A 19,097-nucleotide genomic window follows, 5' to 3' on the forward strand; every position below is an offset into this window, starting at 1 on the left:
TCATGCGCGCGTGCACACACATACTCCGCATATCCTCTCGCATCCCCTGAACCACAAAGCTATTGTTTTTGTTGTTGTTTCCTCATTATATTTTACAGTGGTACCTCAGGTTACAGATGCTTCAGGTTACAGACTCCGCTAACCCAGAAATAGTACCTCGGGTTAAGAACTTTGCTTCAGGATGAGAACAGAAATTGTGTAGCAGCTGTGCAGCAGCAGCAGGAGGCCCCATTAGCTAGAGTGGTGCTTCAGGTTAAGAACAGTTTCAGATTAAGAACGGACCTCCGGAACGAATTAAGTTCTTAACCCGAGGTACCACTGTATTAAGATGTTACAGTGGGGTAAACAAAGAGAAGAGTGAAAACTCACTGGGGAAAGCGAGTGTGTCAAGCGAGAGTCCATATTTAATAGTACTGCATAGTACTATTTTCCCATGCTTTGGACCCCCTGGGAAGCTCATCAAACCTGCTGCCCCTGGAACTGGGTGCGGAGAGTGCAGCTGAATGGGACACAGCTGTGGGCAGCCTGAGGAAGTGCCATCCACCTTGGGCCTGTCCATAAAAAGCAAGTCTAGCGTGGGAGACTAGGGTGATGTCCGCTGTTTCCAGGAACTCTTCTCATTGTGAGATTTTTGCGAGCGAGTTGAGAATTTGTTTGGACCCTGGCTGAGAACCCAGAGGCTGAGAGGGAGCGTGTACCTGAAGATGATAGCAATGATAGATAGGTAGGTAGGTAGGTAGATATAAAATTTAGTGTTAATGCAACACTTTTACATTTTTTGTAATATTTTATTTAAATTGTCTCTTGTAGCTTCAGTTTTTTGTACTCCACTTAGATATATTTTTAATATATTAAATAGTATAGAAATTAAATAATTAATCAAATAATCAAAAATATTCCAGATAACACCTAATGCTGTTCACCTCCATGTCAGTATTTACAAAGCTGTGTACAGCTCTGCTGTTTCCCCAGAAACTACTAAAAAGTTATTTTTTTAAACTACCTGTCTTTCAGTGGTGCATTCAGATGTGAGCCATCAAGTGACATCATCAGATGATGCAATACCAAGCCACAGTGCTTTTCCACAGCCCCTGTTTATTTCAGTGGGGTTTATGTAGCAGAACTTACCAGTAATCAAGAACCATTAGAAGGCGCCTTATTCCAGGACAGACTGTTTGTCCACTGAGGCCAATATCTAGCTCCACCACATTTGCTATGACTGGCGGATCTTTGGCATCCAGGTGTCAGAGGCCAGGAGTCAGCATCCTCTTCAGGTGAAGTAAATGCATGACACGGTCTCTTTCTTCCCTTTCTTTCCAGGCTCGTGATGATATTCTGAATGGCTCCCATCCAGTGTCGTTTGAGAAAGCATGTGAATTTGGAGGTTTCCAAGCGCAGATCCAGTTTGGGCCTCATGTTGAGCACAAGCACAAACCTGGATTTTTAGAGTAAGTTGGTCCAACAATCTTTAGACATTGGGTTAAACTGTTGTGTGCTGCTTCGATAACTCTTCCAGCCCAGTGGTTTTCAGGCTGTGTTCTGAGAAGCTGGGGGAAGATCCCACAAAAACAGATCTGGGCTTTCTTGTTGAGAAAGCAGGTAATGGTGTTATAAAGCTCTCGATGAGAATTTCAGCAAAGGCCAGCAGTTGCCGCTGCTCCTTCACAGTGTGCCCTCTCAGTCTAGACCTATGCACCCAGTAAAGTGAGGTGGTAGAGACCTGTGGTAATGGAGAGGACCATATCAGTTTAGACTGGAGGCAGGGGATCATCCTTTGGAAGACCTTCTTATGTACACCCGGGAACCCAAGATTGAAGAACACTGATTTAGGTACCTGGTTCCCTCCAATTGCTTTGGATTACAGCTCTCATCAGCCCCAGCCAGCATAAACCTAAGATGTAGTCCAACAACATCTGGAGGGCAGAAGACTGGTGAAGGCTGCTCTAAGCAGAACACTAGCATGGCAAGGAGAGAGGGATAGACTAGAACCTTGATCCTTCATGTGCTAATTTCTCTTCTTGCTGGGAATTCCTTGCTTTAGTTTTACTGTTTTTTCACCCGTTAAGCTTCTGTGCAGTTGTGTGCAGTTTCTGTATAAAAATATTTCAGTGGAATGGCTGAAAATCTTCCTTCCCACCAAGGGGAACACTGTGGCTCTCAATCCAGCATCTGCAGCAAGAATAATATTCACAGCAATCTCTGGCAGTGGTGGTATTGTCTGTTGTTTCCTCTAAGAAATGACAGACAGCACAGAAGGAAAAACCAAACGGTCTCTTCTGTTGAAGCAGGGAGCCTTCATGAGCCATGAGTGGAGATTTGTCCCGAACAACTTGCCTCTGACTTTTCCCCCAACGCAACTATTCAAAGGCTAAAGCAGTGTTTTTGCAGGATCTGTGGGTTGGGTTTTTGTTTTTCTGAAAAAGAAAAACCAAGGAACCAGCAAGTGCCCTTTCTTTCTGTAGCTGGTGAATGCTCCTTTGCACACCCAGAGTCTTCCCTAACATGCAAATATGAGTACTTAAGCAAACAATGCGCAGGGTAAAGGTAATGGTAAAGGGACCCCTGACCATTAGGTCCAGTCGTGGCTGACTCTGGGGTTGCGGCACTCATCTCGCTTTATTGGCCAAGGGAGCCGGCGTACAGCTTCCAGGTCATGTGGCCAGCATGACTAAGCCGCTTCTGGCGAACCAGAGCAGCGCACGGAAATGCCGTTTACCTTCCCGCCGGAGCGGTACCTATTTATCTACTTGCACTTTGACGTGCTTTTGAACTGCTAGGTTGGCAGGAGCAGGGACCAAGCAACAGGAGCTCACCCCGTCGCGGGGATTCAAACCGCAGACATTCTGATTGGCAAGTCCTAGGCTCTGTGGTTTAACCCACAGCGCCACCCGCATCCCATACGCAGGGTAGTGATATAATAACAAAATGCATGTGTGTGACCTTGCCGATTTGAGGCCTGCCTTAACTCATGGTGGAGCTCCAGGTACCTAGCTGTGGTAGTGGGCTGTTGCTGCCCTGTGTCACCTTTTTGATTTTGATTGTTGCGCTTGAACAGCAGAATAATTCATATGGCTGCTGCAGATGTTAAAACACTCTCTCAACACAGGAAGGAACAAAAGATGATGACATAGATTGCCTTTGTATTTAAATACATTTAAATAATGTAATTCCATAATAATTGAATTTTTGTATCTCTCTGAAGAGAAGTGGTTCCCTTCCGTGGCAGAAGCATTCTGCTCAGAGTTCAAATTAAAAAGAGCTGATGGATGATTTCTTGGGGGTGGGGGTGTTCTCTCTGCCCTTTCCCCACTCTGTACAAATGATTTCCTTTTAATTGGATGGAGTCTCTTCTGAAGGCTTATGTTATACTTAACCATCATTTCCAAAGGAACAGAAGGCAGTTCATTGTGCTTTTCTGCTGAGCCATTTTACCTTAATGAAGGGGTCTCCCCGGGTTTTTCATACATTCCTTTCAGGTATGAACAGTAAGTAATGAAGCCTTGAGTTAAGGCAAAGCAACAAGGGACAGTGTCAAGAAGGGTCCCCTTCACAGCTTTCTTACCGGTCATTTATGGGCAGTGAACGTCTACAGCAAGGGCTGCTTCACACACACCCTTGCTTTGCCAACCAAGTGTACACACAACATAGACCAATTGCAGCTCCCTGATTATTGTATCTGTGAGATACATACATTTGCTTTCCAACATCCATTTGTTGCCCTCGTAAGAGCCTGAGAAGAGCCTAACTGTGGAATCTGAGCAAAGGCCCAACTAGTCCAGCATCCTGTTCTCATAGTGGCCAGCCAAAGGGCAAGCAGTCCACAAGCTCATTTGTGATTTCCAGAGACTGGTATTCAGAGGTAGAACATAGCCGTCATGGCTAGTAGCCATTAAAAGCTTTGTCCTTCTTCATGAATTTGTCCAACCCCATTTTGAAGACATCCAAGATGGTGGCCATCACTGAATCTTTTGGGATTGAATTCCATAGTCTGGCTTTTGACTGTTTAGAATTTCCCAACATTCAGCTTCGTTAGATGGCTGCATGAAGTATAATGTTATGAGGGAGGAAGAAGAACCTCTCTCCATCCACCATCTCCAATGCCATGCGTTATTTTGTACACCTCTGTCTTGTCCCCTCTTTGGTAAACAAAGTCCCAAACCTTGATACCTTTCAACATATTCAACATATTCACACTTTGTATATTGCCATGCTTTTGTGCAGCTGCCATTCACATGAATGGGGCTCGCAGTGGTTTACATTGGTGAATTTTACCCTGTGTTAATTGATAGAAAAGGGGCACTGTTTAGGTTTTCCTCATACAGGTACATTAATTATGAAACCAGTGGTGACGGTATCTACCTATTGGATGTATGGGCAATGACACACCCAGAGTTTTTGCTTGCTGGGAACTGGTGACCACTTCCCCCTGTGGTGAGCAGCGTAATTGCAGCCTCTTGGGGGAAAACCTTCTAGATCTGGCCTGACTCCACACACTCAGACTGGACTGGTAGACAGGAAGGAAGATAAAGCTCCTCCTTTTCTCTCTGAGCTTGTTTGTGCAACAAGGCCTATCTGAGTTCTCTCTAGTCTGGCATTTCTGCTCTTCAGACCTGACTTTTGGCTTCTTCTCTGACTTTGCCTCCTGGTTGTCCTCAGATCCTGATTACCTTTTGGTCCTGACATTGTTGAGTCATTTTAAAGTACTGGTGTTATTAAAATAACTTGGTCATAGGCGTTACTGTAATAAACATCTTCTGCCATATCTCTTCTTTTAAATTGGCATCATGGGTCCTCCTCGTCATCCCATTGTTGCATGAAAAAAGATGGGCCGGGTACAAGAGATAGGTCCTTTTAAGTGGTGGCCCCAAAACTGCAGAGTGCCCTCCCTGTAGCAGTCTGCCAGGTTCCCTCTGTGAAATAGCCATCATAGAAATTCACTGTCTTTGAATGGTGGATTATAAATATTTGAAATATTAAATGAATAGTTAATTAAAGGCAAAAACTCTTAAGAAAGCTGCAGCATGGAGCCCATCATCTTCCACCCTTTCAGTAATTATTATTAAGCCTGCAAAGAGAATCTAGTTTTGCCTTGAGCACTGAAGTGTCTTGAACCAGCCTGCCATTGACTTGCTGCCAAATTTCATCAGTACCAGAGTTCTGGCTGAATTTTGTTCTTCATCAATACTTCCAAGCCTGCAGTTGAAATCTATCATGTGATACACCAGGAGGTCCTCAGTGTTTCTAGTGCTTAAAACCTGTGATAGAAAACACAGTCTGACTTGGAATTCTAATAATAGAGGGGTGGAGAATGAATTATCCACGTTCTCAGAGACCTATTCATTATCACAGAGGTCCTGTGGCTAAGCTGTAGTTCAGATGGTGGAACTGAGGCCAAGGGCACATTCCACCAGGAAACAGTGTGTTCTCACTCATGCACGTCAGGTACACACACGGTCAAGGCAGGTTTCTGGATGCAGCACCACGGATAGCTCCAACTGAGTAACAAAGCCTGGAGGTTAACTGAAACCTGTTGAGTCTCCTTCCTCCAGTCCATTTTTCCAAGCTCCACCCACTTGGTCTGAAGACTGGATCTTACATGACTGACCACAAGCCTGAAGATGAGCTCCTCTGCACTGATGGGCAGGTATGGGAGGCATGTGACTCTAGTGGGTTGAGTTCAAAGGACAGCATTTGCAAAGATCCTGCCTCAGACTCTGCAGGCTCTGGGTTGCCAGCCTCAGCCTCCATGAACTCCAAACCACTGGCCTCAGGCACGGTTGGGTATGAACCACCAGCATCAGAAGCCCTACCCAGTTCCATAACTGGTGATGGAGCAGCCCCAGACTTGGCCAACTCTGCCACATCTGATTCTTGAGTTCAAGGCAGGGCCATGACACCATCCTGTCGCACAGCTCTGCTTCATTTTCACGGGACTTGTGCAGGCTTATAAGTGGAAGGAAGATGTACTTTGCATGTTTGACCTCAAGCACTGTCATGCTTTAGTGAAGACCTGCCACTGAAATTCAGCAGTTTAAGAATTCTGGTCAAATGTTGATGGAAATCCTAGCAATCATGCCGAAATACGTACATCCATCCAGTGAATTTGCTGTCCTGTTTTGGTCTTAATTGTGAAGTTTCTAATGCAACAGCCCATAAACAGGAAAAGTACCTGAGAGAGCACCTTCCCCGTTGCCAGCTGACCTCCTTGTTATGATCAGCAGGAGATGCCTTGCTTGGGAATCCATCCTTAGTTGAAGCTAGGCACATAATAGCACAAGACAGGGCCTTCTTGGTAGTGACACCCCACTTATGGATGTCCTCCCAGCGGATATTCTATATGCCTCCACAGTGGATACATTTACATGCCAATTGAAAACATTTTGTTTATCCAGGCATTTGATTCATAATTCCTTTGGCATGTGGTCCCTTTAGGTATCTACGCTGCTGCGCTACTGTATTTTAATGTAGTGTAACAGTTTTTCTTTAGACAGTTGTTTTAGTGATTTATTATGTGAAGGTGCCCTGTGCTCCATACTGAAGGAGGAGACTTTTAGTGACTAAACAAGTGAATAAAATTGTTTTTAAAATGGTATGAAAATGATACTAAGAAATAAATGTTGCACTGGGAAAAGTATGTTACATGGATCTCAAAATAACAATACTCGTTCAGGTTCTTTGACGTTTTCTAATTGCCGTACTTCAGCTTCTCCCAGGACCCTCAAGGGGGAGGGGGCCACCTACGCAATTAAATAATAATGATGATATTGAGGCCATGAGAGAACAGAATCTGCTGAAACTCCAATGGGCAGGTGGATTTTCAGTGCCTCATGGCACTGGAACAGAATGGATCTGAATCCTTCCTGTGGGCTCTTCGCACATGGCTGACTTGGTGGTGGCGACTTTGAGAGGTGTCAGGTGCCCACCGAGGAGCTGGGTGGGTGAGCTCCCTATTGGCTGCTTGCTCTCCTCCCCAACTCAGTCAGGTTTCTGAGGTGGATTCCCCTGAATGGCTGCCTTTGAAGGGGAGGGGAGGAGGAGCCAATCAGGAAAGAGGGAGGCTTCCAAGGAGTCTAGAAGCCATATTAACAAATGGTTGACATCCACTTCGCTTGAAAATGAGGCAGAGGCGGTTGTCTCTTCATTAAACTGTGGCTCTTTGTTTTTTCCAGCCTAAAAGAATTCCTTCCGAAAGAATACATCAAGCAAAGAGGAGCCGAAAAGAGGATATTTCAGGTGATTAAGAATGCTTTATATAGATATGTGGTATTTCTCTTTTGCTTTCATAACCCTGTGTGTTCTCTTTGGCAATAAACTAGCACCAACTCAAGTGTAAAAGAAGCAGACGGCTTTTCCCCCTTTGGCAAACTTGCTCTCCTAATTCAGATTTTGTGTGTGGTTGGAAGATTTCCTTGCTTTTTATAGTGTGTTCTTCAAGAAATGAGCATGTTTTAGCAGTTCTCAGTTGTAATGTAGAATGCAAAAAGCAGAGCGTTTGAAGGGGGAAAAGATGGTTATGTAAGGGTTTTTGTGGTCCTTTTGTCCACATAGCCCCCTCGGTCATTGCCCACTCGCTGAACCCTACATGCTGCTTCTTGTCTCCTCTCCTAATGAGGTCTGTGGGCTCATTGAGGACGTTCAGGTGGTAGGGCTCAAAAGGCGCTCGTTCAAATAGTAAACTTCTGTAATAGGTGGTGGTGGGGCAGATCTGGCTAGCAAAGCCCTAATTTGCCAGTGTCAAAGGACATTTTAGTTCCAAAGGGGGCTTAGATCTTAGAACTTCTTTCTGTGAAGCTCCACTGGGAATGACCCTGGATGGAGAAACGGGAGTTAGAACTGTCCAAAAAGGAATGGCAGCAACCCAGGTGGCTTGACTACTATAGACCCTTTCTGCAAATCTAGGCATACATTTCTGAGAGACCCAGAGCAGAAAGGGGGAAAAGATGCCCTAACTGTATAAATCAACATTGGCATATATATTGGGAAGAGCTGTAGCTCTGCAGTAGAACACCAGCTTTGCATGCAGAGGGTCCCAGGTGCAGTCTTCAATGACATATCCAGATACAGCTGCAGGGAGGGCGGGACCAGGACCCAGGAGAGATGCTGCCAGTCAGTGTAGCCGATACCTGAGCTAGATGGACACAACAGTCCGACTCAGCGTAAGCCAGCTTCCTAATGTTCCTGTATCCTTTTTCTGCTTTTCAATCGGCACAGACATCACCCACCTTTGGTTAGTGGCATCCAGGAAGATGCCCAGTGTCAGTTTAATTTATTGCAGCCCGTTTTGGAAAGAGCCGACAGCAGAAAATGAGCGCGATCCTGCTAGCGTGAGAAAATGTCATTGCACATGCTAATACCTCAGCATTGGAATGTCACGGGAATCCCAGAGAGTAATGCAGGCTGACACACACACACACACACACACACACACACACACACAAAAACACACACTCTTTCACAGATTACGGCTGTGCTTTTGGAAAGAAAAGGGCAATTCAGTGGAAACAGCTGGGCTCCCCCCCCCCCCAACTGTTTCATTTCTGTTAGAATAAAAACAGCAAATATTTTTGCCGGGTCTTTCTCTCTGACATTGGTAGAAGAAGGAAAGGGGTTTAAGGGTGGTATAGGAATTGTGGGCTGGCAGACAGAAGAGCTTCCAGCAATGTGGATGGAGCAAAACCGACACTTGGAACAGAGAGACGCAAGTGTGGAGTTTGGTCAGGTGAGTTTAAATTGTGCAGAAGTGGGGAGGCTTAGAGGTAAAGGTGGAATGGGGATTGTGAGTTTGACTGAGGGCACACTGGGGATTGGGATAGGAAGAGATTCCCCCTAGAGCAGGGAAGGTTTGGTCCAGCCTGCAGTGGAGCTGAATTGTAGGAATGGCTGGTTTGCCATCATGGTGGAAGCAGTAAGGCTACATCTAATAAATCGGAAGGTGTTTCATAGTTTTTCTTGTCCCTCTTTGGGCCAGCCCTGCCATAAGGCAGAATGAGGCAAGTGCCTCAGGCAGCTGGCTTCGAGTGTTGTGAAATTAAATTTACATTTGACTTACGGTGTTTGCATTTTTACTCCCAGGAGGAGGTGTTTTGTGGGGTTTTCTGCTTCAGGTGCCAAAATAGCCTTCAGTATGATGGTAGGGAAATGTGCTGTTCTGCCTCTGGCTACAAAATGACTTGGGCTGGGCCATTCGGTTTGCTATTGGAATTATTTTTTCCATTTTGTATAAAACCCCAGCCAGCCCTGATCTCTTGGGGGACAGAGGAGGCTACAGATTGCGAATGAATAAATAAAAATATCAAGAGGTTGGGCATTCCCATGGAAGATCGTTGTTTTGACTCCTTTCTGTTTCAAAACCTTTGGACAAAGGCTAAGAGGCCATCATGGCTTAACAACAACAAAAGTGCATGTGACTTATTTTTCCTCATAGCTTTTTTTTTATGATAACAAATATCAATTGGCGGCTCTTTGCAGGAACACAAAAACTGCGGGGAGATGACAGAAATCGAAGCTAAAGTGAAATACGTGAAGTTGGCTCGGTCTCTGAGGACGTACGGAGTGTCTTTTTTCCTTGTTAAGGTAGGAGGGGCTTGTTTTCAATTCAGTTTTCATCGCTTATAATGAACGGCTGACCCATACAAGAAGCTGGTACATGATTTTTCCCAAGTCAGAAGACTTATGGTTCCCTGTAAGATGTAAGAATTAATGAAGATTAATGAATTGGTAGGATTGTCATTGAAGCAGGGGAGAATGCGTGTGTGTGTGTGTTTAAAAAATGAATTGTTTTTTGCAAAGAAGTTAAAATAAATCATGGCGGTGGTCCTTAAACATTGTGGTATTTTATTTTTTAATTAAATATTTTTGGGATACGGCCAGGTTCAGCTCAAAGCTCATGGGCTGCTTCTGAGCCACTCATATGTTCTCAATCAAATCTACCTTTAAGGTGTGATTTGAGGATGGGAATGGGAATGAGGATGCTGCATGCTGTCCTGAGCTCATTAGAGGAAGAATATGATTATTTTAAAAGTATTCAACATATAAATTAACTGACAGCCAGGGGTTCCTTTGGAGCTTCAACAGCAGCTGCTGACATTGCTTTTTAATTTTTATTTATTTAAACAAGAACATATACTTCAATAACATACAAGAATAAAGAAATGAAGAAAAGCAATACAGCTGAATGAAAATTAAACAAACACACTCATGCGTATGAATTTGGACCATTTCATTCACATTCCCTGAAAAAACCTACCCTATTCTTGCTGGGGGTGAGTGGTAACATTTTTTTAAAAGATGCATTTTATTCACAAATATTAGGATATATTCTCCCTTAAAGCCGAAAAGTCACTAGGAATTTCAAATAGCAGCCTATTTCACAGGAGGCATTTGAACATTGTTCGCCATGTTCTTTCAAACCAGCCTGGCAAGGGAAGATTTATACACAAAGAAGAGAACGGCTTTTGCAGGATGCTCAGTATTGTGACTTAATTAAGTGATGCTTCTTTCATATACTGAGATTTCTTAGAGGTTCTAAAGAGAGGTGGCTTCAGGCCAGCAGCATCCCAGGCAGTAGGAACACAACCATTTGGATAATTACTTGTCTGCAGTGACATGCTGTGGTGTGTTAAATTAAAAATGCCTATTAAATTCCTTAGACTTGTTTTAGTACTGACGAAAGCAATTTGTCATTCAGTTGTTTCAGTAGCCATGCTGCGCGTTGTATAGCTGTGATAAATGTGTGAAGGAAGGCTATGGCAGTATCTGGGGCTTGAGTTACTCCCAGCCCCTTGGGAGCGCAGGGATCTGCTGCCTCTGCACCCCTGATAGGTGGCCACCCCACCCTTGTTTAAAAGACTCTTGCCAAGGAGAGCCCACCTCCTTCCAAGACTGACTGTTCCACTGTCCAATACCATGGAAGGAGAGCTTCCAGCTGCCCCGCTCCCTTAGAACACAAGAAGAGTCTGCTGGATTGGGCCAAAGGCCCAAAGAGACCAGCCTCCAGGTCTCACAGGGGCCAGTCAAATCATCATCATTATCATAATTTATTATTTATACCCCGCCCATCTGGCTGAGTTTCCCCAGCCACTCTGGGGAGTGTTAAAAACAATACAGCAATAAATAATAAAAACTTCCCTAAACAGGGCTGCCTTCAGATGTCTTTTAAAGACAAGATAGCTGCTTATTTCCTTCACATCTGAAGGGAGGGCGTTCCACAGGGCGGGCACCACTACCGAGAAGGCCCTCTGCCTGGTTCCCTGTAACTTGGCTTCTCGCAGGGAGGGAACCACCAAAAGGCCCTTGGCGCTGGATCTCAGTGTCCAGGCTGAACGATGGGGGTGGAGACGCTCCTTCAGGTCTACTGGACCGAAGCCATTTAGGGCTTTCAAGGTCAGCACCAACACTTTGAATTGTGCTCAGAAACGGACTGGGAGCCAATGCAGATCTCTCAGGACCAGTGTTATGTGGTCCCAGCGGCCACTCCCAGTCACCAGTCTAGCTGCCGCATTCTGGATCAGCAAGACCTACAAGCAGGACCTCCCCCCTCCAGCAGTTTCCAGCAGCTGCCACTCAGAAGAACACTGTCTCTAACCATGGAGGCACAGCAGAGCCATCATGGCTAGTAGCCACTGGTAGCCTTCCCTGCCTCTGGGAGGCTTGTAAGGAGCTGGTGCAGGAGAGCGGCTGTGTGTAACACAGTGGGAGGAGTTTCTGTCTAATTGGCGCTGCCAGCAGGGTTGTGACTCTTAGGGAAACTGAGGCAGACATTTGATCCTATTAACTTGATCCTTTTCTCCAGTGCCGGATTTACGTATAAGCTAAACAAGCTGCAGCTTAGGGCCCCACTCTCTTGGGGGCCCCCAAAAAAAATAAAGGGGGAAAAAATACTGGATGTACATTTCCAAAATATAAGATAAAAAACAAATAAAATAAAAGCTACATACAGCAACAGTGTTTTGTGTCGTGTAGGCTCCTATGATGTAAGTAACGGGCCCTGCCTGCTAGCCTGCTCCCTAAAATATCACTGGTTTGCTCCTTTCTGTATATAGGGTGCCTACATTCTGCATGGACTGGTTGCATGGCCACATGGGCAAATGGCTTTAGATACCTCTTAGGTCCATCAATTACCTTATAGCATATATTCAGCACAAAAAACAGCGACAATTTGTTGTTGACAAAGGACAGCTTGACATATAAAGGGCCCCATTACCTTCAGGATCTGAGGGCCTCATCAAGCCTAAATCCGGCCCTTCTAGGCTCATTTGTGGCTTGAACATCTAGGACCAAGTTGAAACTGACTAGACTTCCTTGTTGTTTTTGCTACTGCCAGGACATGTAGTGTTGCAACATTTAGAATATTGAATGTTGTTCTTTGTTTGCTGCTACATTTCCTGTATTTTATTGTCATTATTAAGAAATTATTCCTGTAGTTGTTGATTTTTATGATTTCTCAAACATTGTAAGCCACTGTGAGCATGATTCTTTGCAGAGAGACAGCATGGCGGTGACGATGGTGAACAGCTTAAGCTGTTGGTTAGTTCTTCTGAGTGTTTGTTGGTTTGTTTATTTTTAACTTATTTCACAGAAATTATATGCTGCTGACTCAAATAAAAGACCCCTAAGCGGTTTGCAAAAGACAATGTAGAACATAATTTTTTAAAAATAAATTTAAAATTTAAAATACACACACACAAATGAAAGCAGACATTAAAACCAAGTTATATTTATATTTATGAAATAGAGAATGGAATTTGTAATTTTAAAACAGGGATACTTACCAACAGCACATGCGAAACTGCAGGCTTAGATTGGTATGTTTATTTTGCCTACCCAAAGCTCAGGCCACAGGTTCCTCCCCGCCTCCCCATTCTGAATGGAGACTTGCATCAGCTGCTCTGTTCTTCATCCATTCTTCTTTCACAGGAGAAAATGAAGGGGAAGAACAAGCTGGTCCCTCGTCTGCTGGGCATCACGAAGGAGTCAGTGATGCGTGTAGATGAAAAGACCAAGGAGGTCCTCCAGGAGTGGCCGCTGACCACTGTCAAGCGCTGGGCGGCCTCGCCAAAAAGCTTCACTCTGGTAATCGCTTTGTGAGGGAAAAGTGAGATGGGTGGGAGGAGTTGCCTCATCGTGGTGACTAAGTTTCCACCCTGATGGTCAGTCTCCTCTCAACAGAGGCCTTGAGGCCTCCAGGACGGATATGGAACCTGTGGTCATCCAGGTGTTGTTGGACTCCAACTCCAACGAATTTAGATTACTTTAACGTGTTATATGTGGGGCTGCCTCCGAAGACGGCTCAGAAACTTCAACTGGTTCAGAATTCAGTGGCCACTGGTGTCACTGTCCCAGTTTTTCAAACCCATTTGGCTAGGGATAGCCAGCTTGGACCAATGTCAAGAACATCCACAGACAACTCTTTCTAAAAAGTCCTGTTACATCATTCAGATGCCAATTCCTGCCTTCATCTCTCCCTCCCTTGCAATGCTGCCTGAAGCAGGTCACTCCCAGGGGTCTACTCCTGGGAGTCTTCGGCACAGCTACCTGGTCCTTTTAACTGGAGACACTTCCAGGGATTGGACCTGGGACCTTCTGCATGCAGAGCAGGTGTTCTTCTGCCCAACAAGCTGTGGCTCCTTCCCACACCCCACTAGATGGGAATCTGATGTGCTTGGTATTGAGCCCCCAATAGAAAAATAAAATTACAACCTGGTCTGATTACACCAAGTTCATGAAAACAGAGTTGGCAGTTAGAATCATAGAATCATAGAATCATAGAGTTGGAAGAGACCACAAGGGCCATCGAGTCCAACCCCCTGCCAAGCAGGAAACACCATCAGAGCACTCCTGACATATGGTTGTCAAGCCTCTGCTTAAAGACCTCCAAAGAAGGAGACTCCACCACACTCCTTGGCAGCAAATTCCACTGTCGAACAGCTCTTACTGTCAGGAAGTTCTTCCTAATGTTTAGGTGGAATCTTCTTTCTTGTAGTTTGCATCCATTGCTCCGTGTCCGCTTCTCTGGAGCAGCAGAAAACAACCTTTCTCCCTCCTCTATGTGACATCCTTTTATATATTTGAACATGGCTATCATATCCCCCCTTAACCTCCTCTTCTCCAGGCTAAACATGCCCAGCTCCCTTAGCCGTTCCTCATAAGGCATCGTTTCCAGGCCTTTGACCATTTTGGTTGCCCTCCTCTGGACACGTTCCAGTTTGTCAGTGTCCTTCTTGAACTGTGGTGCCCAGAACTGGACACAGTACTCCAGGTGAGGTCTGACCAGAGCAGAATACAGTGGCACTATAACTTCCCTTGATCTAGATGCTATACTCCTATTGATGCAGCCCAGAATTGCATTGGCTTTTTTAGCTGCCGCGTCACACTGTTGGCTCATGTTAAGTTTGTGGTCAACCAAGACTCCTAGATCCTTTTCACATGTACTGCTCTCAAGCCAGGTGTCACCCATCTTGTATTTGTGCCTCTCATTTTTTTTGCCCAAGTGCAATACTTTACATTTCTCCCTGTTAAAATTCATCTTGTTTGTTTTGGCCCAGTTCTCTAATCTGTCAAGGTCTTTTTGAAGTGTGATCCTGTCCTCTGGGGTGTTAGCCACCCCTCCCAGTTTGGTGTCATCTGCAAATTTGATCAGGATGCCCTTGAGTCCATCATCCAAGTCGTTGATAAAGATGTTGAATAAGACCGGGCCCAAGACAGAACCCTGTGGCACCCCACTAGTCACTCTTCTCCAGGATGAAGAGGAACCATTGATGAGCACCCTTTGGGTCCGGTCAGTCAGCCAGTTACAAATCCACTGAGTGGTAGCATAGTCAAGACCGCATTTTACCAGCTTCTTTACAAGAATATCATGGGGCACCTTGTCAAATGCCTTGCTGAAATCAAGGTAGGCTACATCCACTGCGTTCCCTTCATCTACCAGGCTTGTAATTCTGTCAAAAAACGAGATCACGAGTTACTCTGGAGGACCTTGTTCTGCCTCCATTGCCCATCTTCAGGCCTTCTGCTTCTGTTTATCATCAGTAGAATGGTACTAATAGAGAAGTGGGACGTGAGTGGCTCTGGGGTCTAAACCACTGAGCCTCTTGGGTTTGCTAATCAGAAGGTCAGCAGTTCAAATCTGTACAATGGTGGTGAGCTCCCATTGCTCTGTCCCAGCTTCTGCCAACCCAGCAGTTCGAAAGCATGCCAATGCAAGTAGATAAATGACCCAGAAAGCTGTCTGTGGACAAATGCCAGCTCCCTCACTCTGAAGTGAGATGAGCGCCGCACCCCATAGTCGCCTTTGACTGGACTTGACTGTCCAGGGGTCATTTACCTTTACCATTTTACCTTACTAATGGCAAATTACTTTAGAAATAATAAATGTCTCATTTCCTTAGGATTTTGGGGAGTATCAAGAAAGTTACTACTCGGTGCAAACCACTGAAGGGGAGCAGATCTCTCAACTAATTGCAGGTTACATTGATATCATCCTCAAGAAGGTAAATGCTCTGATGACCGTCGGGAAAGAAACTATGTCATGCGGTTTTATTGAAAGATTTCTGGGTGTGAAGCTGGGTCCATGGTATCAGCTGGGTTTTATGTATTTATTTACACTAATGCATGGGAAGGCAAACTTAGTACTTTGCTGAGTGGGAGAGAAGCTGCCAGCTTTGCCTGGGGATGGAAAGTTAGGGCCTGATACAGCCAAAATATCATTCCCCCCCCCCTCCTAACACTCCCATAGGTTCCAGTAAGTGATGGAGCTTCGAGGGCCCGACCAGTGGGCAGAGATCTGGGGCTCCACACAGCTCAGGGGTTCCCCAAACACCCCAGAAACACCATGGCTGAGGCACTGGTATTTTTCTTGAAATGCTGGCTGTTCTTTGCACTTCAATGATAATGATAATGATAATAATAATAATAATAATTCTAGCCTTGCATTGACTCTCCATAGCACAGAGCTCTGTGTGTTCTGTTTGCCAGTCCAGCGCCACTTCCTAAGATGTCCAGGAAGTTGGTATTCACTGCTGGAGTGAGGGCGGAGCTTTTATTCCACAGCATTTAAAGAAAAATTAAAACCTCCTCAGCCCCCACATACAATAAAATAAGGTAAATAGCACAAGCCCTCCTGAGCTCACATACCCCCTGCCCTTTTCCAGGTAGGGAGAAGGATAGAGTTGGCCAGAGGGGCAGGTGAGATGGAACATACCTGGCCTGAAGACACCATCAAACTTGGCAGCGCTCAGACGAAGTGTCTATGTTATAGTCAGGCGCTCCACCTCTTCCTGGCTCTCTGGCATCCCCTAAGAGAGTCTGTGGGCAAAGTGACTCTCAGAGTCACATAGTGTGGAGTCTGCAGCCAGGGGTGGATCCCAGTGTTTCAGGACAAACAACTCTTAGCTTGGAAAATGGGCTGCATTTACAAAGAGGAGGTGACAGCTGAAGTTCTCTCTGGTGTCTCCTGTTCTGCAGAAGCAAAGTAAGGACCGTTTTGGACTGGAAGGGGATGAGGAATCCACAATGTTGGAAGAATCCGTATCACCTAAAAAGTATGTTGTTCTGTATAACATAATTGCAAATGAAAATCTTTAATCTTGCTGTGTTGAATTGCATAACCTCTATCCTGTAACTGCCCCAGGCTGTGTAAATGTGTCAGCCAACAAGGAGCAGCCATTGGTTGTGGAGCTTTTCCCCAGTTAACGCAAAACCAAGCAAAAACCCTTTACTGAGATGGTTCCATGGAAATTTGGAATTCCTTGGAAACTTAACAAGACTTCTTAGAGACCTTAGAAGGTCATTAGTAGCAGGCAGGCAAAGCACCCTCAAAAGAGGCAGGCGGATGAAATATTTGGGGTACCACTTTTTATTTGCTTAGTTTAAAAATGAAAACAAAAAGTGGGATGTTGTCAATCTTCCCTTCATTGTGTAGCTGAGCTCGAAAAGTACAACACAAGGAATGCACTTTTATTTATAAAAGCATTTGCATACCTTCATTTAAAAATCAGCATGGTTAATCATCATCATCATCATCATCATCATCATCATCATCATCTATTATTTCTACCCCACCCATCTGATTGGGTTTCCCCAGCCACTCTGGGCGGCTTTTCAACAGAACATTAAAAACAGAATACAACTTCAAACATTAAAAACTTCCCTAAACGCAGCTGCCTTCAGATGTCTTCTAAAAGTCAGATAGTTGTTTATTTCCTTGACATCTGACAGGAGGGCGTTCCACAGGAAGGGCACCACTGTTGAGAAGGCCCTCTGCCTGGTTCCCTGTAACCTCACTTCTCGCAGTGAGGGAACCACCAGAAGTCCCTCGGAGCTGGACCTCAGTGTCCAGGCTGGACGATGTTTACAACAATTTTGCATAAACCATACGATGAAAACCATATGAACAAGTTAAAATCAGAAATCAGCTAAGTGTTGTGGAAAGACATATTCCAAATTGTCTGCACAGGCCTGGCAGAACAGAAGAATTTTCAGCAGGCATTTAAAAGTTGTCACAGAAGGCACCTGCTGAATCTCTCTTGGCAGGGCATTCCACAAGGCTTGGCCCATGACACTGAAGGCTCAGTTTCTTGTTGTTGTCAGATGAGCCTTGCCAGTGACATTCCTGCAGATGATATTAGTGATCTGGCTGGGATAAAGGTTTGGGTACCCTGGTACCCTGGACCTAAGTTGTTCAGGGCTTTGTAAATTAATGCAGGGACCTTGGTAGTAGATGGGCAGCCAGTGCAAGTGATTAAACAATGGGGTCACAGGCTCTCCACCAGATGCCCCCATCAGCAGTTTGGCCGCTGCTTCTGCACCAGCTGGAGCTTCCAAAGAAGCCCAGAACTTCATCATTGATTGGGGTGGGGAACTTCAGGCCCCTGGGGTCAATGTGGCCCTCCAGGCATCTTGGTTGAGACCCTCAGGCTTCTCCCTAGGCCCTGCCCCTCCCTGGCCCTGCTGTCCATCCTTCTCAAGTGCTTTTGCTGGGCTGGAATGGAGATACCTCTTGCTTGCTTGCTTGGAAGGAGGTGCGTATGTGTAGTATGTGTAGCACGTCTGGATTTTGATTGCTGGAATGCAGTGTACCCCACACAATCTGGCTGGAAACCCCATTAAACCACAAAGCCTGACCTACTTCACAGGATTGTTGCAAGGAAAAAAGGGCAAGAGAACGATTTTTCTGCCTTGAGCTTCTTGGAGCAAGGTAAAAACAAACCGGGGGGGAAATTCACAACTTTTTGCAGTCGCATCCCATGCTTTCCTTTGCAGATCGACAATCTTGCAGCAGCAGTTTAACCGAACGGGGAAAGTAGAGCATGGCTCTGTCGCTCTGCCAGCTGTCATGCGTTCAGGCTCCACGGGGCCAGAGACCTTCAACGTTGGCAGCATGCCTTCTCCGCAGCAGCAGGTGACCGTTGGCCAAATGCACAGAGGGCACATGCCTCCCTTGGTAAGCAACCTCTTCCTGGTCTTTTGTTATCCTCCCTACCAACACGTAACCTCTTCCTGGTTTTTACCTGGGGTTTTCGCCCTTCTGAAAATGTTCTTTCAGAGCTTCAAGACACAAATTGGGGGGTAGGGGGCAGTGATGCCACAGGCAGAAGGGTGCTAGGAGCACAGGAAGCAGACTCATAACAGGCCAGGCTATCCATTGGTCCATCTGGCTGGCTCCATGGCTTGAGCTGTGCCTCAGTTGGGGATACTGGCTGTAGAATGTCCTGTAAAGGTCAACTGTGCTTTGGGTTAGTGGAGTAGAGGAGTTAAAACTCTGAACAGCCTGATTTTCCCACCCTATTACTTGCTTCTTACAAGGACACGTCCCTGTCATGTCATGCTTCCGGCAGCTAAGGAGCTGAAGACAGAACTGTAAAGGAACAGACTTATAAGTTCACAGCTTCTTACTGCCACTGCCAGCCAAGGATCATTATTCCCGGCTGAGTGGTACATTGAAGCATCAGGATGTTTCCTCTGTTTAGTTTTCCCTTGGTAAAACCTTTTATTCACATGTCAATCAGCAATTGAAAGCATTTGCTGATGAACCTGGTGTGGTGTCGGGACTCTGGGAGGATCCCGGTCACTTATCCCAGAAGAGATTCAAAGCCGAGTTT

The 19,097-nt window shown here is 45.5% G+C and overlaps 1 protein-coding gene across 7 annotated transcripts in view; it reads left to right on the forward strand.

Annotated features, from left to right (window-relative positions):
- The window catches only part of TLN2 (talin 2), a 177,840-nt gene that overhangs the window by 86,985 nt on the left and 71,758 nt on the right, over positions 1-19,097 (forward strand). For all 7 annotated transcript variants that reach the window (XM_083412919.1, XM_083412923.1, XM_083412924.1 and 4 more), the window contains exons 7-13: positions 1,321-1,448; positions 7,170-7,233; positions 9,469-9,573; positions 12,916-13,071; positions 15,387-15,488; positions 16,462-16,538; positions 18,259-18,439. In XM_083412919.1, the coding sequence (XP_083269045.1) occupies positions 1,321-1,448; positions 7,170-7,233; positions 9,469-9,573; positions 12,916-13,071; positions 15,387-15,488; positions 16,462-16,538; positions 18,259-18,439 (813 nt within the window). The remainder of the gene's footprint in view (positions 1-1,320; positions 1,449-7,169; positions 7,234-9,468; positions 9,574-12,915; positions 13,072-15,386; positions 15,489-16,461; positions 16,539-18,258; positions 18,440-19,097) is intronic.

This window comes from Podarcis tiliguerta, assembly GCF_965153285.1.
Source record: "Podarcis tiliguerta genome assembly, chromosome: 14".
NCBI classification, from domain to species: Eukaryota; Metazoa; Chordata; class Lepidosauria; order Squamata; family Lacertidae; genus Podarcis; species Podarcis tiliguerta.